This window comes from Halichoerus grypus, chromosome 7 (assembly GCF_964656455.1).
Source record: "Halichoerus grypus chromosome 7, mHalGry1.hap1.1, whole genome shotgun sequence".
NCBI classification, from domain to species: Eukaryota; Metazoa; Chordata; class Mammalia; order Carnivora; family Phocidae; genus Halichoerus; species Halichoerus grypus.
The window spans coordinates 30329121-30353025 of NC_135718.1; the positions used below are offsets into that span (position 1 = coordinate 30329121).

At 52.5% G+C, this 23905-nt stretch overlaps 2 protein-coding genes across 3 annotated transcripts in view; both read right to left on the reverse strand.

Moving 5' to 3' along the window:
• Positions 1-78: 78 nt before the first annotated feature.
• Positions 79-9024, reverse strand: ANKRD2 (ankyrin repeat domain 2). The gene is given in 10 exon segments (XM_036111566.2): positions 79-388; positions 1169-1267; positions 1374-1472; positions 2303-2401; positions 2731-2829; positions 4305-4412; positions 4520-4678; positions 5668-5769; positions 8841-8930; positions 8932-9024. Coding segments are annotated over 10 exon segments (1089 nt in total). The 5' UTR covers positions 9010-9024; the 3' UTR covers positions 79-232.
• Positions 9025-10707: 1683 nt separating this feature from the next.
• Positions 10708-23905, reverse strand: part of UBTD1 (ubiquitin domain containing 1) — a 54545-nt gene continuing 41347 nt past the window's right edge. For both annotated transcript variants that reach the window (XM_036111571.2, XM_078077294.1), the window contains exons 2-3: positions 13175-13402; positions 10708-11821 (exon numbers count right to left, since the gene is read on the reverse strand). In XM_036111571.2, coding sequence (XP_035967464.1) covers positions 11436-11821; positions 13175-13402 — 614 coding nt within the window. In that variant the 3' untranslated portion in view covers positions 10708-11435. The remainder of the gene's footprint in view (positions 11822-13174; positions 13403-23905) is intronic.

A 23905-nucleotide genomic window follows, 5' to 3' on the forward strand; every position in this document is an offset into this window, starting at 1 on the left:
TCTTCCCTGAACCTACCCTGGCTCCGTTTTCCTTCACTCCTAAACATTTTAGACACAAATCGAAACAAACATCACCAATAGCAAAAACGACTTTTTTTATTGCAGTAGCTTGTGGGTGTCCCGGATCGTACGCAGAGGAATGGCAGGGTCCTCAGCTCTGGGGGCCGTTCTTAAGAGCCTCTGGCTGCATGCAGGGGACAGCCCGGGTGCCCAGCTGGCCTGGGACAGGTGTTTAGTGGGCTGGCACAGGCTGGGGGGGCTCCTGCCCACTCTGGGCAGGACCCTCCAGCCCGTTCTGCTCTGACCCTGGCTCGGGCTCAGGGTGCTCCAGAGCCTGCCGGGTGTCAGCTTGCCACAGCTGCACCAGGTCCGTGGGGGTCTTTCCTGCCTGGGGGAAGCAAGCGGAGATCTGGTCACTGTTCAGAAGTTTGTACCAGGAGGTTCCCTCATCTAGACCAGGGGTTCCAACCAGGGGCAACTGGCGATGTCTAGAATGTTTGTGGTTGTCACAATCAGGTAAGTGGGAACTACTGGCATTTGGTGAATAGAGGCCAAGGATGCTGCTTTAACATCCAGTAATGCACAGGACAGTTCCCTCACACCAATTATCCAGCCCAAAATGTCAATAATGTCCTGGTTGAGAAACCCCCACCCACTGCCTCCCCATATCTTCCTGACTTTCCCATTATCCCCTTAGTCTTTCTCGAGTCAGGGGGGCCCTCCCATTCCCCCTCTTTCGTGATTGCTCCAGACCCCAGAGAAGACTAGGGGACGTAGGACCCTGAGAGAACTCCAGGCCCACACAGTGTGCTAGGGGCAGTCGTGCCAACCAAGCACTCAGGTTCCTTCCAGCTGTGTTCCTCCATGTCCCTCCCTGGGCCTAGACATTAGGACCCCCTTTGATCTATTTGGGAGCCTTTGGGAAGTCCTCTTACTGTCCTTTCTGGCCCTTCCTCTGCACTTGCACTCTGGACAGAGATAAGCATAGAGAGAGCTGGGAAGGTGGGTGGGCCCCAAATTCCCAGGGGTCCAGAAAGACCCTCCACTGTGAGTGTGCTCCGAGGGCAGGCTGAGTCTTGCTCAGTTCTGTATTTCCTCTGAGTGCCTAGCACAGAGCCTGGGTGAGTGGTGCCCACTAATTACTGAATCAGGGAAGCAATGAACTTACTAGGTTCTTGGTCATCATGTCAGCCCCATGCAGGAGCAGCAGTTTGATGATTTTGTAGCGGTTGAGCCTCACAGCATCGTGCAGGGCACTGTCCCCTTCCTAGAGCCAATGTGACACTCAGTATGGCCCACGGGGGGCATATGGGAGCCCTCAGGCTTCCTGCACCCCCAGGATTGGCTGAGCAGAAGGGAAGCTGGACACTCACTCTGTCTTTGGCATTGATGTCCAGGCCCAGGGATAGAAAGTGCTGCACGATCTCCACGTGCCCTGTCCGGACTGCCACATGCAGGGGGGTACTCAGCAGCTGTGTGGGAAGGAAGCAGGAACTGCTGGCTGAAGGGGTCTGGACTGTGGTGCCCCTGGGAGGGAGGCTGTCCTAACTCCAGCCTAATCCCTTCCCCAAGTCCTAGTGCCAAGGCCTGAGCCCTGCAACGACTGGGAATGCTACGATTTCCACCATCCTATCCAATGGTCTACCTCGGAAGCATTAGGTGCCTCATCCTCTGGGAGGCCTTCTATGGTTTCCCTCTCACCCAGCTGTTCACTCCTCTGCCCTTCTTTTAATAATTATAATAGATGCCATTTACTGAGAGGTAACTATGTGACAGGCATGGCAAAAGCTTATAAAACATCAGCCTTATGCTGAATAAATAATTTACATACATTGCCCCATCTAATTATATAAGAATTCTGTAAGACATGTGACAGATAAGCCACAGAGGCTCAGAGGCTGTCACTAGTTCAAGGTTACACACAAAGGAATGAATGCATAGAAAAATGGTGGACAAATAAACAAGCGAACAGATGAATAAATGAATGGATGGATGGATGGACAGATAGATAAAGGATGAAGAAGGATGGCACGGATGAACAAATCCCGCATCGTTTGGGTGATCCCAAAGCCCCCTAAATAGTGGATTTCTTCTCTTCCCCTCTCCTCTGTCCTTCCTGCTCCCATCCCCAGATGGTGGTCCCCAAGGACCTACAGGTGATGGCCAAGACCCCTCCCTGGGCTCTGCAGCCCCTCTAGAAACCAGACCAGCTCACCATCCTCCTGCTTCCTGGGCTTTTCTGTTCTCTGCCCCTCGCCCTCCCTCCCCAGCCACCTAATACCTATGAGCGTTATTGCCTCACCTTGTCCCTAATGTTGGTGTCTGCTCCTCGGCTTTGCAGGAGCTTTACCACCTCCAAGCAGCCCCCGCGGCAGGCCCAATGCATGGCTGTGCAGTCCAGCTGGAAGGGAAAGATGGGGCTGGAAGGGAGAAAATGCCCTGGGGGAAAGGACCCCGGCCAAGAGGGCAAGAGGAATCGAAGGAAAGGGGGCAGGGAAGGGGCAGGGGCATGCCTGTGCCTGGGCAATGGACCGAGCAGAGCAGGAGAACCCTCGGGTCCAAGCCAGGTTTACAGAGGATGGCTCCAGGCCATACAACCTACTGGAGGTGGGGCCTGGCCCCAGAGGAAGCCTGTTTGTCTCCCAGGTCGGCACAGGTTTGCAGGGAGAGGGGGTCTACTGGTGCTGGGCCCACCTCCTACCTCCCACCCAATAGGTATCTCTTGCTCACCCGATCCTGGAAGTCCACAGTGGCCCCACGGTCCAGAAGCTTCTCCAGGATCTCCATGTGACCTTCCAGGGAAGCTCGATGAAGTGCTGTCCGGTGGAACTGTCCCCAGAGAGACTGTCAGGGCCTGATCTCTGGCCTCAGGCTGAGATCAGGCCTTACCCCATTTCGATTCTGAGCCCTGTGCTGGTACCCCATAGCTTCCATGTTCTGGCAGCTCCTTCATGTTCTATCCAGACCAGCCTTGGAGCCCTCTTATGCCCTGGGAACTCTGACCTTCTCACTGTCCCCCACCCCCAAGCACATCAAGCTAGGCCTTGACACGGGCTGTTCCCTCTGCCGGCAATGCCCATTTTTGCCCTTACTTTCTGTGAGTGCTTGATGAATTCTTGCTACTCCTTCAAGAGGCAGGGCAGCTCAAGTGCCATTATCTTGAAACCTCTAGGCCAGAGCTGCCCCCAGGGGACCCAGAGAAACAGTGAGAGGGGATTGGAAGGCAGGCCAAGTCTTACTAGACTCTGTTTCCCCTGAGTGCCTAGCCCAGGGCCAGAAGGGGCAGGTGCGCACCCATGACTGATTCAAGGAAGAAATGAACTTTAGCATTTTGCTTTGGTCTCTTGAAACACTCGGGCCGTGAGGCATATCTTCCCACAGTCAAGATCTGGCTGTGTGCCAGTCTCCCTCTACTCTCAACTCTGGTCTTTCCTTTTTTGCACTCCCAGCACCTGGCACAGTGCTCAGAGGTGGGAGGTGTTTGGATAGACCGAGAGGATTGAGACTCCCGAGTCTCATGGAGTGGAAGGGCCATGTAGTCTAAGCCCACAATGATGCAGGCTGCAGAGGGTGACCATTAAGTTGCTTAATCCCGGGAGATGAGTGTGAAAGAGCGCTCTGCCAATGTGAAAGGCAGTTTCAGGGAAAACAGGAAAGTATGAAGGGTGATGGAAAGGTTTTGAAAATCGTGGTGATGGTTGCACAGCATGGTAAATATAATGAATGCCACTGAACTGTACACTTAGAATGACTAAAGTGGCATATTTCATGTTATATGTATTTGGCCACAATACAATAATAAGTTTTAAAAGGAAACGTATTATACAATGCGACACAAAAATAATATAATATCCTAGCATGTGCTTTATAGTTTTTTCCTTCAGTCAGTAAATACTAATCGAGGCATTAATATTCCATTTGATCCCCATGACATGCTCTGAGGGAAGCAGGCCATTTTACAGAGGAGGAAACTGAGACACAGAGCTAGCTGCAGGTCACATGGTTAGGGAGTGATAGAGATGGGATTTGAGCCCCAAATTCTTGGTTTGGGCTCTTTTTTTACTTAATTCCATTCCTCTTTCTTCCCTAAAAGACCACATGACATTTGTTACTCTGGAGGTAGTTCAAGTTGAAAAGGGCCTAAGGATTTAGGTAAATTCCTGCATGGGCAAGGTGGCATCCCATATCTAAGGGCCCCCTCCCAAAGGACACCCCATGCCTGTTCTCAAACAGGCCTACAAGTGGGCGGAGTGGGGGTGGCAACTCTGAAAGGGAGGCAGGCCCAGGTGCAAGTAGAACATCACCTTATCACAGGTGTCCGGGGAACCCCCATCGGCCAGGAACTTCTCAATGACCTTCATTTTCCCCTCCACGGCTGCTTTCAGGAATGTCTCCTCTTCCACAGGGCCAGTCTGGAAGGCATGAAACCAGTAATGGAAGGCTGCCCTGCAGTGATCAGAGGCCCTCCTGGGTTCCCCATGCCCCCTGCCGACACAGGTGTCCTCCCCAAGACCCTTACGATCTCCTCGGGCTCTGGAGGTGGCTCCTGGGAGGCCATCAGTGCTTCCCGCTTCTTCTGCTTGCGTTTTTTCCGCAGCTCGATGAGGTTCTGGATCCCACCCACGTCGATGATCTCCCGCCGAAGATCTAGGGATGTCTTGCGCACACGCTCTTGGCCCTGCATGGAGGTGGCTCATCAAACCCCATGCTGGGGCCTTGGGGTCCCTGAGCTAAGCTGGGGGAGGAGGATAGAGAGAGCTTCTCAGGAGAGAGAGAATCCAGGTCTAGCTCTCCTGCCCAGGACTAGGAGAAGCAGATGAGACCGGGACACAGATGGGGATCAGGGGACAAGGGGAGACTTGAGGGGACTGCGTAGAAGCTGCCAGCTTTGAGCCTTCATGTAGTTGAAGGGTAGGAGGAGGGAATCTCAGAGGTAACCCTCAGCCCAGGCCTTCAGAATGGAATCTGAATCCTCAGCTTTCCATGCAGTTTCATTTGTGTGTGTGTGAGATCACAAAAGTAATATAGAAACAGGGGTGCCTGGGTGGCTCAGTTAAACTTGTGCCTTCAGCTCAGGTCATGATCCCAGGGTCCTGGGATGGAACCCCGCACTGGGCTCCCTGCTCAGCGGGGAGCCTGCTTCTCTCGCTCTCTCTGTCCCTTCCCCCGCTTGTGCTCTCTTTCTCAAATAAATAAATTTTTTAAAAATTAAAAAAAAAGTAATACAGAAACATAAAAGGTATGAAGAGGAAGCCCTTCTCTCCCAGAGTTAACTTCTATTATGGCTTGGTTGATGCCCTTCAGACAAGCATCCTATGGGATCATCTTCCACGATAGTGCTCTGGAAGCTCTGGTTTCCTCGTACCAGCACCGAGGTCTCTCCAATCAGCACACACAACCTCCCTGAGCCCCTTAACATGGGCATGGTGCCCTGCTGTATTGCTACCCAGTCACCTGGGGCTTCCAAAATGAGTCCATCCCCTGGGATCTTGTACACACGCAGATTCTGACTCGGCAGGTCTGCGGTGGGGCCGAGATTTGGCATTGCTAGCATGATCCCGGTGGGGGGTGCTGAGATAATGGTTTGCATACCTCACTAGGGGGAGCAAAGCCATAACTGCCTGTCCTGTCCCCTGAGCGTGGAGGTTGGGTTCCCCTCACACTTACCTTAACCTTCTGTAAGGCCGGACTCTGAGCCCTGTGGTGCTTCTCATCCTCCAACACCAGCATGTCCATGGGCAGCTTCTGCTGGGCAGTTCCTTGGAGTTTCTGGTGAGCCAAGGAGAGGATGTGCTCCAGGACCTGCCCACAGCACCCAGGGAGGCAGGTAGCCTCTCCCCCAACCCACTCCAAGGAAAGCCCAAAGACCTCCTACTGTGTGACCTCAGAGCCCTTCTGAGCCCCACTCCTGACTGGTCCTGGAGCGCCCCTGGCCAGAGCCAAGGTCCCCATAGTTCCCCAACTCAACCCTACCCCAAGTTCAGCTCAAACACCTGTCCACTGACGGTCGTGTGTCCTCAGCAAGACAAGTTCAAGGGCTACTGGAATGAGTTTTCATGAAATTAAATATATTCACCTTTCAAAGCACTGAGATGATGATGATGATGGTGGTGATTTCTTTGTTGCCATTAAAAATTCGCATTGATGAACTGATTGTGGTAAGAGTTGACAGTTATTTTTTAAATAGATTCATGTGTCAATACAAAAATTCGGCAACTCTCAGATACCAACTTTTTTTCTCAGATTTTACTGCTCCATGAAATCCTGGGACTGGAAACTTGTTGTCAGGGAACCCGAGGGACGGGAGCCACAGCTGCGTAGCCTTCAGTTTGAAGGGACTCCTAGCATTCCCCTCATTTTCATTGTAATTAGATGGGTGAAACTCCTTCCAAGTCTCCTCTCCATTTGTAGTTTTGACTTGCCTGGACCACTTCCTCATGGGCTCCTCCTCTGTTTTAAAGGAAGCCACTTTTTGCGAAATGCGGGCACCCCATCTCTGTGGGGAGTCCAGATGGCGGCTGGGGAGGAATGGTCACCCTTACAGAGCTCTCAGCTGCCTTGTGCCTTTCCCACTGAGCTCTGGTGGTATACTCCTCCGGGGCTGATTTCCCAGGCTGCTCCCTTCCGTGCTGCGCTTACATGGTTTGAGGTGTCCCCAGTGTGGCCTCACCTGAAACACTGCATCTTCTTCCCGGAACAAGGGATGACCTTGGGCTGCAGCTACTACCGCATGTGGGACCCTGGCTGGGTTCCTCATGGAGCATCCAGAGGGTGGGCTTGGGTCATAATCATTTTGGTAACCCTAGCAGCTATGACAGGGTCTAGCATATAGCAGGTGCTCAGTGAATGTTGGAGAATAAATGAATGAATGAGTGAATGGATCATGACAGGGGGCGCTCAGCATCTCTGCCCACCCCTAAGTCCTCAGTGATGACCTGACCTTGTATGCGCCCACGACAGATCCCCAGCCCAGGGGCTTCTGGACTCTCCTTCGCCTCCCACACCAAGAAGGGGGAGCAGGCTGGACAGAGGCTCCCCTCTGAGAACCTTGATGGGCTGGGACCTGCTGGGAACACCTAGAGACTCTTGGGCTCACTAGACTCTCTAGTCCTTTGCTGCAGATTTGTCTTTGGGGGCTGACATACAATAAGAACTCAATGTTTATTGAACTGGGTGCTATTGGGTGAAACACAACGAAACAAACTCCCACCTTACTTTGTAGATCGTTGTGCAGATTAAATGAAAGGATGCCTGTACAGAGCTTAGCATGGTGCCGGGCACATAGGAGGTATTTGGTGGGAAGGCTGGCTCTGTGGGCACCCAGTGTCCCAACAGCCCTGCTGCTATATTTGTTGGGTGAATGAATGGATGAGGACTGCTCCGTGTCCCTTGCTGAAGGTCTCTGTGTCCAGCGGCAGGACTCCAGAAATGGCACTGCAGCATGACTCACCTACCTGGCCCCAGGGGAGAAGTGGCATTCCTAGAGATCCAGGGGTGCCCCAGCCCGGCCTCAGCGGGTTCAGCCCAAGCTCCTCACCCACAAACCTGCCCCCCCCTCCCCCGCCCCTGGTCCTCATCTCTTCTTCCACCAGAGTCCTGGTCCTTCCCTCTTCCTCACTCCCATTCAGTCACTCTTTTTTCGAACGGAGCCTACCTCCAAACTGATTTATCTCCTCCCTCCCATTCCTGTTAGGGCCAGTCTTTCCCCTCCAACGTGTCCTTCTCAGGCTATCCAAGCTGCCTTCCTAAAATAGGTCAGATGGCACCACTCACCCTCACTCGCCAACACTTAGTGTCTCCCCACTGCCCAAAGAATAAATATCTTTCCCATGGCCCTCGCTGGTTTGTGCCCAGCCTTAGCCCCTACCTACTATCAGACTTTCTCACAACAGTCCCACCATCACTCACCCAAACTTTAGTGCCTGTCTTTTCTTTAGCCTGGAATTCCCTCCCTTCCTGATCTCCACTCACCAGCCTTGAAGGCCCCACTCAAATGCTGTCCCGTTCCCAAGAGTCCTTGAGCACCCACAGTCAGAGCGACTCACCTACCCTTTGTGCCCCTTCCCTGCTGCATTAACAGCTCTATTTCACCATTGCTTCACTCTGCCTGTTTCTCTGTGGACTTGCCGCTGACGGATGCTGGCTAGAATGACTGTAGGGCTGGTAAGGAGGCAGGGGCTGGCCCTACTGACCCTCTTATTCCTCACAGCACCTGGCACTTGGCAGAGCAGACTCTAAGTCAAATACCAGTTTAAACAGAATGAAGAGTAGACAAGCCTGCACCTCCCCCTTCCCCGACTTCTTTATCCCCGAGAAAATGCAATTGCCCAGAGCTGCATGCTCCAAAGGCCTCCCCAAGTGCGGCTGGTAGTCCTGGGAAAACCCATGCTTCCTTTCCCAGGACCCCTTCTTCGCTCTGCTCCCAGTCTTTATTCTTCTTCAGGGACCAAATGCTGGAGTTTCTCCCGTCTCAGCAACCCCCTCCAGCAGCTGGGAGATCTCAGGGCCCCACACTCCCACCTTCTCTGGCAGCACCCCGGCTGTCCTACTCTGTGCAGCCTGGCCCGCTTCTTTGAGGCCCAGGTGGGTGGAGGATCTCAGGAGCCCAGCTCGGCTCGCCCACCCCACTGTCTCTCAGTTCTTGGGGTTGAAGCCTCAGTCTCCTACTTCCAGCAGCTCCCTCCACCAGGAGCACCCTGGAGCTAGAATGGAGCCATTGGGCCCCTGGGGACCCCTGCCCTCCTTCCCACTACAGATGTGTCAGCCAGGCTCTTACCTCCTTTGATAGTAGAGCTGGACCTCCTTAGAATCCCCTGGGGTCCCCACACCCGTGCCCATACCTCATTCTCTTCCTCCTGCGCCAGGCGCTCCTCAATAAGCGCCGTGGCCCTCTGCACCGCCTCAGAGCCCTCCATGGTGCTGTCTATAACCAGCCTGTGCAGGCCACAGGGCCTCGGGGGCTTTATAAGCCAGGCCACCCACCCCCACCCCGCTGGGCGCCTTTGCCATGAGCTCACCGGCCCAATTCTCCACCTGCCTCCCCGACCTGTCACCTTCACCCCGGCCAGCCCCAGGGAGCTGGGGGAAGCAGGCAGTTTGCCCCCACCCCCCCCCCCCGGCTTATTGGAACTGAAGAGCCCAGTGCCCCAAAAGCAGGGCTGCAGGAAGGAGCCCGCCTAGCCTCTGTCCTGAGTGCTTGGGTCCAGCTGGGCCTTAGCCCCGGCAGCTGGGCTGCACAAAGGACCCACTGGCTGCCTCTAACCCTGATGACAGTGCCACCTGCTGGACGCCTGGAAACTGCCAACCAGTGCCAGTGAGGGGAACTGAAAGCCAACGGTGGGGACCCAATACAGGTCTGTGTCCCCAGCTGTCCTGTGAACAGGCTCTGCTCGCTCTGCGGTAGGGCAGACTCTGCTATGTCTGGGCTGGAGTGTCAAGGTGCTGGGCAGGAGTCAGGGCAGGGGCCTCCCTCTTTGCCCACAGCTCATGCGGGCCTTTGCCTCTCCGGGGTCCCACAGCGCCCCCTAGTGAGGCATCACTGTATGTGGCTGCATGTCCATTAGCCTCTGACAAACAACCTTGACCATCTGTCTGTCTCACAAGGCCTCTGCAAAACTTAAAAGGTCTTGCTTCAAGAATGGTGTCAGGAAGCCACCTTAAAAGAGCCAGAGTGCAGTGCCGAGTCTGGGTGACGACCAGCTCCTTCTGATCCTTTCCTCCTGGTTTCCTTGTCAGGCCACCCCAACCGGGGTCTGGCCATGCTTGCTGAGAAGGAAAATCCTCTCAGTGGAGAAAAAGCAGCCCTGAACTTGCTCAGCTCCACACCTAGAACTGTGGGAGTGAGCCCCGGGCCGCCATGACCCAGGTTTAACCTGCCAGTGAGCACAGACGCCACAGCTCTGGAGTTCCGGAATGCTCACGTGGCTCACGCTGAGCTAAACCACCTCATCAGAGGTCCCCCTAGGACGATACCCACACTTCCCCGAAGGAAAGCCGGGCACTGGCTCCTTTTTCTCTCTGGTTCCCTTGCTGGTAAGCTGACACATGCTCAAAATCTAAATCTGTCCAAGATTTTGCTTTCACATCCCCCAGGGTGCAGTGCAGCGTCTCCAGGATTTGGGCGCATACCTCAGCCCTGAGGGCCCGGCTCGGGGGCTGCAGCAGGCGACCAGCACCCTCCCGCTACAGGAGCAGACCAGCAGATTACTAATGCCACCTTCCTGAGACGCGGCCTCTGCTTTCAAAGCACGTTCACATCTGCTATATCCCATTTAATCTTCCCAGCAACTGAGGGAAGCAGGGCAAGAGGCATCTCCTCCACATTAAGAATAAGCAAAGTGAGGGGCGCCTGGGTGGCTCAGTCGTTAAGCGTCTACCTTCGGCTCAGGTCATGATCCCAGGGTCCTGGGATTGAGCCCCGCATCGGGCTCCCTGCTCTGCGGGAAGCCTGCTTCTCCCTCTCCCACTCCCCCTGCTTGTGTTTCCTCTCTCGCTGTGTCTCTCTGTCAAATAAATAAATAAAATCTTAAAAAAAAAAAAAAGAATAAGCCAAGTGGGCTCAGAGGTTAAGGGTTTGTCCTGAGGACCCAAGAGAACACAGGGCCTGGAACACTAGGAATTCGAAGCTCCCAACTGTCCACTGCCACACCAGAACTGGCTCCACAGCGGGGCCGGGGAGCCCGCAGGCAAAGCTAGGCGAGAGAGAAGGAAGGAGCAAAAGGCTTTATTGATAAATATGCAGATATGTCTGTACACAGGGACCTGTGGTGGGCCATGGCCAGGCTGCAGACCCCCCCCCCCACCGCTTGGGTTACAGCCAGGACATGGCCCCGTGCAGACCCCTGCCTCAACAGCACAGCCGTCCAGCCACCCGCCCGCTCCACCTCTGCCAATTGTGCTGGGGGGCAGGGAGAGGCAGAGGCCGGCCTCAGGCTCCCTGCCCCTGGGGCTCACGGGCCATCCCCTCCCCTCCAGGGGACCGGCACTGGGCCCAGGGCAGAGTCAGGGAGTGGGGGCAGGGGAAGGGGACAGCAGCTGCTTCAGACCCTGAGCAGAAAACCGGAGTGAGCACAGCCGGCAGCACCGGAGGACAGATCTGGGCTCCGGGGGCCTCCAGGCTGGCGCTCGTGGCTCGAACCTGCTGCGGGAGAGAGGCAGGGTGGAAGGCCCCCGTTCGCCTTTTCTCCGACAAGGCTGGCAAAGCCTGTGTGTGGCAGCACTGCTTCCTGGGTGCGGGGCCCTGGGGGCCCCGGGGGCCGGCGCCTGGGAGGCAGGGCCCCTTCACGGCTGGCCCAGCAGCCACGCGACCGGAGGCGCCCCTGAAGAAAGCGACAGCACGCGGAGGCAGGGTGGGGGCACCCAGTGCTCAGCCGGGGGGGGCCTCTTCGCCCCGCAGAGGCCTCCACAGCCTCTCTTCCCAGGAGTCCGCGGGCTCCTCAGTCCTGGGGCGGCGGGGGCTGGTTGATGATGACCTGGATGACAAAATCTTTCTGGATCTTGGTTTCCTGGAGTCGTGTACGGTCTGTGAGCAGCTTCCCGGAGAAGAACCACCGCTGCCAGGACGGCTCGATGCCCTCCTGGGTGTGCAGCTGCCTCTTCAGCTGCCCCACTGTGTCGGGCAGGCTGGCGCTGAGCCTCACGTCCTTGCCCGTGGAGAGGCGCACCTTCAGAGGGAACTCGCGGCGCACCCCAGGCGTGGGCTCAGGTGGCTCCAGGCTTTCCTCTTCCGTGTGCTCCAGCAGCAGGTTCACGGGCGGCGACAGGCAGTAGATGGGCAGCTGGTAGCGATTGCCCAGCTCATCATAGCATTCACAGAGGGTGCCTGGGTGAAAAGCGGGGCAGTCAGAGTCTGCTTGGGGAGCCCCACATTTCCCGTGTGGAAGCCCTGACCCCCAATGTCACTGTAATTTGGAGACAGGGGCCCATACGGGAGTCACTAAGGTTAAATGAGGTCATCTGGGTAGGGCACCGATCCAACAGGATTAGTGTCTTTCTAAGAAGGGACGGTGGGGCACGCTCTCCCAGTATGTACGTGAGGACATAACAAGCAGGCGGCCATCTACAAGCCAAGAAGAGAGCCCTCACCAAAAACCAAATCAGCTGGCACCTAGGTCTCGAGCTTCCCAGCCTCCAGAACTATGAGAAAGAAATTTCTGTTGTGCAATAAGCTACCCAATCTGTGGTGTTTTGTTAGAGCAGCCCAAGCAAACTAATACACCTGTTCTGGCCGCCCCACAGTCCCCAAACCCACCCTACAGTCAGGTCTCTCTGGGATAGGCAGCTGGGAGGAGTTCAAGGTAGAATCAGGAAGATGTGGGCCGGCATCTTGGCTCTACTAGGTACTGGCTTGTTCCATGCTGGCAAACTACGTAACTTTCCATTTGCTCATTCAACAACTCTCTCCTGAGCATATGTGCTGGGCGCTGGGGTGACCAGGGTGCATGAGAAAGCACGGGCCCTACTCTTCATGGCTTATAGCCTGGTGGGTCCCAGTTTCCTTCCTGCACTATGTATTGCACACAGTAATATACTTGTTGTGTCTTGGGCACCTACTAAGTTCCGGGACCGGACTAAAGGCTGTTCTGCATATCTTGCTGAGTCCTAACAACCATCCTGTGAGGTGGGTATCCCCACTTTACAGTTGTAAGTTCCTGAGACTTTAAAATCCAGGAGCTCCCTGCTCAGGGACACACTACCAAAAACAGAGACATTTGTTAAAACCCAGGTCTGTGACTCTACAGTTCACTGTGACCCTCTACTTTACATTGCCCCATAAGGCTGTTATGAACTTAAATGAGATACTACGGTAGAAGCTTCTAGCTCAGTGCCCAGCACATAATAACATCCAACAGAAGGTTAGTGCCTCAGATGTTCTGTGATCCCAAAGTACCCTGAGCAACGCTAGCTTGCTCTCATCACACTGCTTTGAGGTCGGTTGGTGCCTTTCTATCCCTTCATTAGACAAGCGGGGACTGGGTCTCACTTTAGTTTTTGTCCCCACTCCTGGTGCATGCTCAGTAAGGGCTGTGTGAATCAACAAGCAAATGGCTACCCTGGCCACCTAGCAGCTTGGATAAAAACTCCCAATGTGTGGCTGGCCACCGGCTCTCTTCTAGCCAAAGCAGCCCGACGGCCCCCAGCCCAACAGGGAGAAAGCCCGGCCCTGCCTGCTCACCATGAGGCAGGGTGATGCTGGCTCCATCCAGGATGGCCTGAGCCAGCTCATGGTCGTTGGCCTCGGCTGCATAGGCGGCGGCCTTGAGGGCGTCCCAGATCTCCTTGCGGCCCTCGAAGGCAGGTGCTGTGTCCCAGAACTCATCCCGTTTGCTCCGCAGCTGCCCGTCAGTCATGGGGTAGTCACTCTTCCACTTCAGCCGCTCCTTCTTCAGGGGCTCATTGCGCCCTGGGCAGGACGGGAGGGAGAGGCTGAGTGCCTCTGAAGCCAGGCTGCGGCCCGCTCTCTCTCCCGCCCCTCCCCTGCCAGCGCCCTCCCACCCCTCCCCTCCCCAGCAGTGGCTCCGAAGTATTCCGGTCTCAGGGCCCCTTCCTGGCAGCGTCAGGGAAGAGTCTGGAAACTGCATACACCCAACCTGGGGACGTAAACAATTTTTGTCAGCAGAGCATGCATCGCCTCTTTCTTTGATTATAAAGGAGTACATGTTCAGTAGTCTTAAAAACCTGGCAAGAATGCCAATGTGTGAGAGTAACAGCCATTTATGGGGCAGGGCGGGCGCTTTAAACCCACTGCTCATCTGGTCCGCAAAACCCAGCAGATGGGCCCACTGAGGCCAGGAGAGACTATCATTTGCCTGAGGCCACACGGGTACAGATTTCACACAAGACATTCTGAGTGCTGAGGCCACCCTCCGTCTGTGCCATGCTGCCACGGGGGAAGAAATGACTGCAGAATTCCACTACGCAGAAATAACCATCGTTGACACCTAAACATATTTCCTTTTCCCCCATTTCTCTCAATATAGTTGAGTTGATATTATTTTTTTAAAAGACTTAGAGAGAGATCAGAGAGTGAGCGCGCGTGCATGAGCAGGGGTTGGGGGTTGCGGGGGGACAAGGGAGACAAAGTCCCAGGCAGACACCCTGCTGAGCACAAAGCCCAAAGCAGGGCTCCATCTCATGACCCTGAGCCGAAATCAAGTGTCGGGACGTTTTATTGACTGAACCACCCAGGTGCCCTAGTGGAGTTGACACTACTAATTTTATTTTTTTCTATTCCTTGTTACAGAAAGGACTTCACATTTTTTTCATGCCAATATACAACTTTATTTTACAGTTACATTACTGTCAATGTATATTCCCATGATTAAAAATGATAAACTGCAACGTCTATATGTTATTAATGTCCTACCATGTAGTTACAAAATACATTTTTTGAAAAAACCATAACCAACCAACCAAAAAAACCCTGCAGCATCTGAAGAGGAAAACAATTCTGTTAAATGTCATTTTTCTTGTTACCTGGCCCCAAGTGACTTCCAAGACAGGTCGAAACTGAAGGCAGAAGCATCTCTCAAAGGCTCTAGGAGGCTCAGTCCTCTCAGAGCTGAAGGCAGAATAATCCACAGGAGGAAGGACTAAAGCCTGCTGCTCCCACTCTAACTCAGATCCTCCAGGCAAGGGGCCGAACCCAAGCCGGGGTCTGCCAACCAGGCCACCCGGTCTAGCTGGGGCAGGAGAGGGGGCTCCTCAGGGGAACACGACAGCATCCGACCCCCACCAGCTGTGTGAAAGGACCCCCTGCAAGCACTGTATTTATATATATTACCCTGGTTCAGCTTCGCAGCAGCCTTAGGCGTTAGGGGTTTATAGCTTCTTCACAGAGGATGGGACAGGCAGAGAGATCCAGTGACTTGCCTGAGGTCACGCAGAAAGTGAGAGAGCATATATGGCTCAGGTCAGACTGAATCCACAGACGGCCCTCCTCGGGTTTGCCATTGAGCTGCAGGCAGAAAACTCTCAAAGCCAGACATTTAATTTAAAGAGCTCCTGGGTTAGCAGAAAGAACCGCAAATCCTCTTTGTGGGAAAACAACTTTAAACCAGGCCTCAAAGAATTCCCAGGATAAAGTTCCAAGGAAAAGAGATGATGAGGTCATAGTTTTTTGTTGGTTGTTTTTTGTTTTTTTTTTTATCACAACATACAAGGAAACAAGGCAAGAGAAGCCAGAGCCAGCAAAAACGTCAGATGGGAGAATCAGACCACAAAGATTTCAGATAAGGGATTTATCAGACACAGATTATGAAATACCAAGTTTAAGAAGTAAGTGAGTCTTAACCATATGAACAGGGAAAAAGAGATTATAGAGAACGACCAAGCAGAAATTAAAGGAACCATACAAGACTTCTAGAAATGAAAAACATAATATTGATATTTAAAGGTTCTAACATTTTAAGTCAGAATTTCCAGAAGGATACAACAGGAAGAATGGGAATGAAACAATATTCAAAGAGATCATAAAAATGTCCATTTTCTAAACTGTCCTATAAATTCAATGCAATTCCACTAAGATTCCTAACTGGGAAGCTCCCCCCCGGCCCCACCGCCGCCCCACCAGGAACTTGAGAAACTGATTCTAAAGTTTAGATAGAAGAACAAAGCCACCCCTAGAGTAGAATGAGGTGGGAGAACCTGTGCTACCATTACCTACACTAATTATAAAGCTATAGTGAGGGCAGTACTGGAACAGGGACAGACAAATGGGCCAATGGGACAGAACAGAGAGCCCAGAAATAGACCCAGCATATATGGAAATGTGATTAAAATGAGAAGGAACACTGCAGATGGTGTGTGTGCAAGAGGGATGTGAAATAAATATATATATTCATTATATATATTATAGATTTATATATATGTGAAATATATATGTATGTCTCTGCCCCTAGTTTCTGATAATATTTGGTCTTTGACCTGGTTCCTGATATACAGCTCCTAAAACCCTTATAGTTTCCTGAGTGATAGGAATGTCTGATACAGAGCTCCTAAATCCCTTGGAATTTCCTGGGTGATACAAGTGTCTTCTGTTCTAATGAAGTGGCTCTTGGTGGGCTCTATGATAAGCTTGGAACTTTCAGCCCTGTCCCCCATTCTCTGGTGAGGGGAGAGGGGCTGTACATTGAATTAATAGTTGGTCATACCTATGTGATGAAGCCTCCACAAAAATCCCAAAAATATGGGATTGGAGAGCTTCCAGGTTGGTAAACATATCCATGTGCTGGAAGGGTGGTGCACCCCAAGTCTGGGACAAAAGCTCTTGTGCTCAGGACACTTCCAGACCTCCCCTCATGTATCTCTTCATCTGGCTATTCATTTGTTTGTTTGTTTTTTTAAATTTTATTTATTTATTTGACAGAGAGACACAGAGAGAGAGAGGGAACACAAGCAGGGTGAGTGGGAGAGGGAGAAGCAGGCTCCCTGCCAAGCAGGGAGCCTGACGCAGGGCTCGATCCCAGGACCCCGGGATCATGACCTGAGCCGAAGGCAGACGCTTAACGACTGAGCCACCCAGGCGCCCCCTGGCTATTCATTTGTATCCTTTAAAAAGTCCTTTCTAATAAATCAGCAGTAGTAAGTAAACTATTTTCCTGGGTTCTGTTGAGCCGCTCTAGCAAATTACTGAACCCAAGGAGAGGGTCATGGGAACCTCTGATTTGTAGCCAACTTGGACAGAAGTTGTGGGTAACCTGGGAACCCACTACTTGAAACTGGAAGCTGGGGGCAGTCTTGACGGGTGAGCCCTTAACATGTGGGGTCTGCACTCACTCCAGGTAGTGTCAGAATTGAACAGAACTGTAGGACACCAGTTGGCATCCAGAGAAAATTGGAGAATTGCTTGGTGTGGGAAAAACACCCATTCAAGTGGCATCAGAAGTGTTCTGTGTGTAAAGGAGAAACACAGGAGATTTTTCTTTACGATGGACTACTGATAAATGGTGTTAGGGCTATAGGTTCTCCTATATAGGAAAACATGAAACAGAATCCCTACCTCACACCAGCCACAAACATCAAAACCAAATCGATCAATCACTTAAATGTGTGGAAGAGAAAGGATGCACTGGAGAGACAGAAGATTACAGTTTTGTCCGACTGTTTTTTGTGAAAGTTTGGCTTGGATGTGTTTTTGCTTGGATCAAAGAAATAGCTCTGCTTCATGATTTCTCTGGTCCTTTAGCAAGAACTCTGATCAACCAGGGTTCACAGTCATGCGGTGATACCCTCAAGGACCTCTGGGTGGTGTGGAGCTTCTGCCCCTCCACTCTCTGACCTGATCGTCTTTTTAACTTCTTGAGCTGATTTCTATAGTTTTCCTGTCTCCTTCCTTTTGGCCAGATGTCACTTTTTTTTTTTTTAAGATTTTATTTATTGGGGCACCTGGGTGGCTCAGTCGTTAAGCGTCTGCCTTCGGCTCGGGTCATGATCCCAGGGTCCTGGGATCGAGCCCCGCATCGGGCTCCCTGCTCAGCGGGAAGCCTGCTTCCTCTCCCACTCCCCCTGCTTGTGTTCCCTCTCTCGCTGTGTCTGAGAAGGCAGACGCTTAACGACTGAGCCACCCAGGCGCCCCCAGATGTCACTTCTTACTGGTCCCTGTCTACCTGTGGCTCCTATGGGTAGAGGTCAGGCCCAGCTAATGGGCTCCTAATCTGCTGAGGGTTGGGAAAGCTTGTCAGTACTTTCGAAATCAAGAGCATCCGGTTTTAAGAAAGAGGCTTCCTAAAGAAGAAAGAGACTAGGCTTCAAGACATCTGTTGTTCCTGCTCAGATCCCCGCAACCCCTGCCCCATCAAATGGGGTTTGGCTCCGTTCCTGACAATTGAGGATACCTGAAGTATAAGCATGTACACATGCCTCTCACTGTCTTCATAAGATAAAAATAGCCCCATGGGCTCCCCTTTCAAAGTCATCACCTGAAGGATGCTTTGCTCACATACCTAGCTTTCAGAGGCTCCTCCCCTATATGTGGACAGCAGAATGCTTTCCAACTATTAGACCCACCCACAGATGGGACACAATGCAAGTGCACATCTGCAAGTATTAACAGTATCTGCCGTCACCCAGGATACAATGGTGTAAAAATTCCTTATCCTGGCTGTCTGCCTTCGGCTCAGGTCATCATCCCAGGGTCGTAGGATCGAGTCCCACATCGGGCTCCTTGCTCAGCAGGGAGCCTGCTTCTGCCTCTGCCTGCTGCATCCTCTGCTTGTGCCCGCTCTCTCTCAATCTCTCTGACAAATAAAATCTTTAAAAAGTAAAATAAAATAAAAACAAATGGTACTAATGCCTTCTTAAAAAAAAATTCCTTATCCTGTATGCTTGTCCTTTCAGACGGAAAACACTAGAAAGTATTAGAACGGAGTGGGGGGTGGCGGTGGGAACAGGGGGGGCTGAAGTAAGGAAAAGGCAGCCCGAGCAGCTGTCATGGCACCTCGGAGCCAGCAGGGGGCAGACGCAGCACCTCCGGGCCAGGTGCTGGCTCCCTCCAACAGTGAGTCAAATACAGCGTAAAAATACCCAGCAAAATTCTCCGGGCCGAACGCAAGCCTGTGTAAGAGACATACCAAGATGTCTGGATCCCTACAGTCTGACGCTACAAGTTAGGCAAAGATACAGACGAAAACCGAAAAGGAAGGTTTTAATCCAAACATAAAGGCAAATTGATGAATATTTTTAATTTCAGCTACTTAAAAAAAACACAATGTTTTATAGTTAGTTGAGTCAAAAACACTGGGCAGTCGAAAGGGTGTGAACACTCTCATATGCTGCACAAATTGGTACAAACTTTCTGGAGGGCATTTGGTATGGTACCAAAAAACTCAAAAATGTGCATCCTTTTGGCTCAGATATTTGAATTTCCAAGAATGTATGCTAAGAAGATAATTGCAAGTATGTGGCGAAGGTTCATCTATGAAGCTGTTTAACTCAACACGGTTTTAAACAGGGAAAGCTAGAAACAAACTAAATGTACGCCAGCAGGAGAAAGGCTAAATAAAATCTGTGCATCCGTGGCAGCCACTCTGTAATGCTGACTAATGTGGAGAAATGTCCACAAAACAGCGAAAAAAGGTTATAGAACAGCAAGTGCTCTGTGCTCCAGCTTCTGTTTCTAAAAAAGTACGTGAAATTACATATATTAAAAAGAATGGAAGGATTTACACCAAAATTTTAACAGTGGTTATAGCCGATTGGCAGTTACTAGTGAAAAAAAATTTTTTTTGCTTCTATTTTCCAAGTTTTCTACAACAGGCATTTATGATTTCAGCAATAAGAATAATACAACGAAAGTTGTTAACAAAGTAAAGGGGTACATAAAGTTCCAGAGAGTGGCCACAGAAAAGCAGGGAAGAGTTTGGGGAGCTGAGTGAGAGGCTTTGGAGGGGGTTGGTGAGCTGCGAAGCCCAAGGGCCACGGCCTCTGAGATTTCAGTTACTGGCGGCTCGGGGCAACTCTGTCCAGGGGCAGGGTAGGCGCTGCTGGTTTCTGCAGCAGGAGCACCTAGTAGCTTCTACGTAAGTCTCTACTTGTCCTAACTATGCTCCAGGTCAAAGACAGAGTAAAACAAATGGTCCTTATCCTTAATGAAGTTGACAGAAGAGAGATTTAAAACACAACAGGAGATCATTCTGTAGTCAAGGTCCACACCTGCCTGGGGAAGTACAAAACGCCCACGCAAACGGCGGGTTTCTGTGATTACGGCGGACACAGCGAGCAGCAAGAGAGAGCCGTGGCTGAGCCGAGAATGTAGGTTTCTGAGTTCAGAGGCAAAGCTGGAGTCTCCAAGGGTTGTCCAACATACGACCTGTGTTAGGATCTCCTGAGGTGCTGGTTAGAAAGGCAGACTCCAGCGCCCTCCTCGGACCCACTGAATCAGAATCATGGGGGCTGCCTAGCTTCTCTCTCATGCAGACCTTTCCCTGGGCTGGGCTATGTACTTGATTCCGACAGAAGAACTCCACTTGTAAACACAGCAAAACAGACGTGGAAATGGCATGCTCATCCACACCTTAATGCAAATGAGTTCAATGGATCCCCTCCAAAGTTGCTGCGGAGAGCCGATTTGGAGAGGAAAGAGGGAGAAGAGCAGGAGGGCACAACGTCTGGGTTGGGGGAGGATAATGATGGTGGACGCTGTGGTTCGGTCTCCATAATGAATGGTGTCTGGTGATACCACCCCCAAGGGAGGGCACTGCAAAGAGTGGGAGAGAACACTAGAGGTCCTTTCCAGTTTACCTGCAGCTGCTGTCTCCGAGCCTGTGTGTGTGTGTGCAAACTACTACTACCTGCTTCACCCTGCTTGATTCAGAAAGACGATGCCGAAGAGAGGATTCTCAAGAACCCATGGAAGGACAACAGGCCCTGGCTACTTCCCTCTTCCCTCCCATGACCTCGTAGCATGCTGGCCTGGTGCAGGTTCTCAACATGTCTGCTGAGTTGAAAATGGAGCCAATGAACACCCAGTGAATGGAGTGGGGAGCCTGGTGGAGGAATCATGGCTGAGAGCAGCTGTGGGCAGGTGGGGGACGTAGGGGAAAGGTCTGCATGAGAGAGAAGCTAGGCAGTCCCTTTGCCTTTTTTTTTTTTTTAAGATTTTATTTATTTACTTGACAGAAAGAGACATAGCAAGAGAAGGAATACAAGCAGGGGGAGTGGGAGAGGGAGAAGCAGGCTTCCCGCTGAGCAAGGAGCCTAACACCGGGCTCGATCCCAGGACCCCGGGATCATGACCCAAGCCGAAGGCAGACGCTTAACAACTGAGCCACCCAGGCGCCCCAGTCCCTTTGCTTCTTGATATCACACCTCAAGAGGTCCTTATTGTGGCTTTGGGGACTGGTACAACTGAGCCACTGGGAAGTGACACCAAGTCTGAGGCCAGCCAAGGGAACCAGAGATTTCCCAGGACAGTCAGTCCACCCAAGCCAGGAGATGGCCCTATTTATACCTTCAGCAATCCCCAAGCTCTATTTCCACACTTGGTTACCAAGCTCCATCCCCAGGCCCCTACTCCAGGGATGGAGCCAATACTGTCCTCCTCAGGAGTCCTGATTATGTGACAAGTCTGGGCTTGCTCTGGCTGGTGTGAGAGATGAGAGGCTCTGGGCAAAAGAAGGCAGGGACAAGGGCCTCCCTGTCCCAACATCTTGGGCTGCAAGGGCCCTTTGGTCAAGATGCAGACTTGACTATCTCCTCTTCCCCTCCCACCCTGGTAGTCACAGCTGGGACGCAGGGAGCTGGTGAGATGGGGCTGAAGTATGGCACCTGGTGGAGGGGGTAATAGGTCAGAAAGAACATCAGGCTCCAGAAGGATCAGCCCAGCTGGGGAAGGGTGCAGGCAGGGGAAGTGGAGCCCAGGTAATCCCTTCAGGAAGCGTGGTATTTATAGTTAGACTTAGCCCAGGATGACCCTCAGAGCCGGTAAGCTTCGAAGGGAAAGTGCTAGCCCAGCTCTGCTAGCTGGGGCCTCCCCAGCGTGGGCCCTTCTTCCCCATTCATTCCCTCAGGCCCAGCTCCAGGGTCCAGGGAGGGGAGGGGGTGGAGCCAGTTGCTAAGTGACAAGCCAGGCTTCCTAAACTGTATCACCACCTGGGCAGGGCTGAAGGAATCAAGGTTCCTCTGGGAGCCCTGTACCAGGCTCTGTGGCGACACCTGGCCCTGCAGTTCTCTGTGATGATCCTGTCTGTCCCCCCTGAGGCTGGGACCACCTCCACTTCATCTCTGGGGTCCTGGGGCAGGCCCAGGGTCTGGCATGCAGCAGGTCTCAGTAACTGTTTACCCAGCGAGTGAGTGAAATGAAGTGAGCAGGCAGTTTAGGAAAAGTGGGGGGGCGGGGGAAGCTGGAGACGGGAGAGGCAAGATCTGAGTTCGGAGAGCAGATGGAGCGGTCTGGAAGAAATTCCTGTAAGCAAGAGAGTTCGTTAGGAAGAAAGGGGGTGGCAGAGGAGGGAGTCCAGGAGAGAACAAACCAGTTCCTGAGGTGCACAGGGAGGAAACCCGTTGGAGGAAGAGGGGCTGGATGTCAGAAACCAGGCCCACTGAGGGCCTGGAACCTTCTTGGCAATTGGAAAGACGAAAGTGCAGCCAAGAAAAATAAACCTGCCCAGAGGCCCCCTGCTTGGGCAGTGGGTGTGCACAAGGGGGCACACATAACTGCAGAGACAGTACGTGCTTTCATGCGCTTGCACACAATGGACACATTTACTGGGGTGAGCTTAGGGGAGCAGGGCCCTTATCTACTCTGCCTTGTGCCTCCAGCCTAGGACCCCCCGCCACATGTGGCCAGGCAGGGTGAAAGGTGGCCTCCCAGGGCCAGGCACTGACCAACTCTTCCCCTGACCTGCGCTGACTTCCCCCAGCCATCCTCCTGTCCCATTCCCTGGTGGAAAACTCTTGGGCTGTCTGATCTCAAATACAAACAGAACCCCCAAATCCTCAGGGTCTGCTCTGGGATCTAACCTGCCATACAACCAACAGCTCCTTTTCTGAGGCTGGCTGGGATTCACAAGTAGAGTTAAACATTGAGTATTTGGGAAATCACTGCACCTCTCCTTGTTTTAGGTTCATATGAATTTAAAACAACAACCACCGCCGCCCCCCACCCCAGCCAATTCCTTTCTTGTAGTGAATATATTCCTATCTTCACCATGTACTGATGTTTGTTTCGGGAGCACCAAAGTCCTGGCCTGAATGTGAATGGTTCCACTGCTACCAGCTCTAGAAGGAAACTTGATTACATGTGTTTTCTGGAAACCCAGATTACAGATAATTATGAGGTAAGAGACACCTTCACAAACCTTCTCTCTCCAATGTGGCTACTCACTCACAAATGGGCTTCAGATATGGGGGTGGGGGCGTTGCTTCAGCGACTGGCCACCTGTGTGAGCACGGGGGGACCACCTCACCACTCTAACCTCGGCGTTCCCACCTGTAAAGAGGACATAACCTCCACCTTGTGGGACTGCTGTAAGGATCACAGACACCACTCTGCCCGAAGCTTAAAAGGCAGTACTATTGTAATTAGCAATCATGCCAAGCCAATAATGCTTATTACCACTACGCAATTAAGAGAATGAAAGGTTACTATCCTTTTTTCCCCCATCAAGTTGCTGTGATTTTGAAAACTTTGAAAACTCTTGCTGCTGTGAACTCCTGGTCTCTCCTTCATGGTACAGGAGGACGGAAGGGTTAAATGAGGTTACGTCTGACAGGGACAAAGAGCGGGTTCGATGCAAACCTGTGTCCCTGGCAGCTGCACAGCAGAGGGTCAGCACTTTTCCTGGGGCAGAAGAGGGAGGATGGTGGCTAATAAATAAAACAGAACTCTCCAGAGGTTGCTAGAAAGGTCTCTGGTATCTGGCCAGCTCCCCTGGCTACCTTGGGACTCCAGGGAAGAGAGACAGGTCATCTCTGCCACTGTGCTTTCCACAGCCCTGCTGGCAAGGGGGGTCCCCATGGGCTTGGCGGCCAGGTGCCTGGAGGCCGAATGGCACAGCCTGACTTCTGACACCGGAGACTCCTTCTTACCGGGCGTCAAGTGCCCCCAGCCCTCTACTTGGATGTGCGCCACGCCATCAGGACAGGTGCCCCAGAGCGTGGCGGGATCCTGAAGCAAGGAGTGACCTTAAAGTCAGTCAGCCCAGCCCCTTCGTTTTATAGACGAGGAGACAGGCTCTGAGAGGTGTTGCGAACAGTCCTGCACTGCACAGCTCTTGCCTGTGTGTGCGTGTGTGTGTGTGTGTGAGCACGGGTGTGTGTGTGTACACAGTGGGGATGGGAAGCAGATTCTTCCTATCAAACCACTCCACTGCCAGTGGAAGCGGAATTATAACTAGAATATTAAAATGTCAGGAGTTTGAGAGATGACAAATACGCCAACGGGAAAGCAGCAAGCAGAACACACATC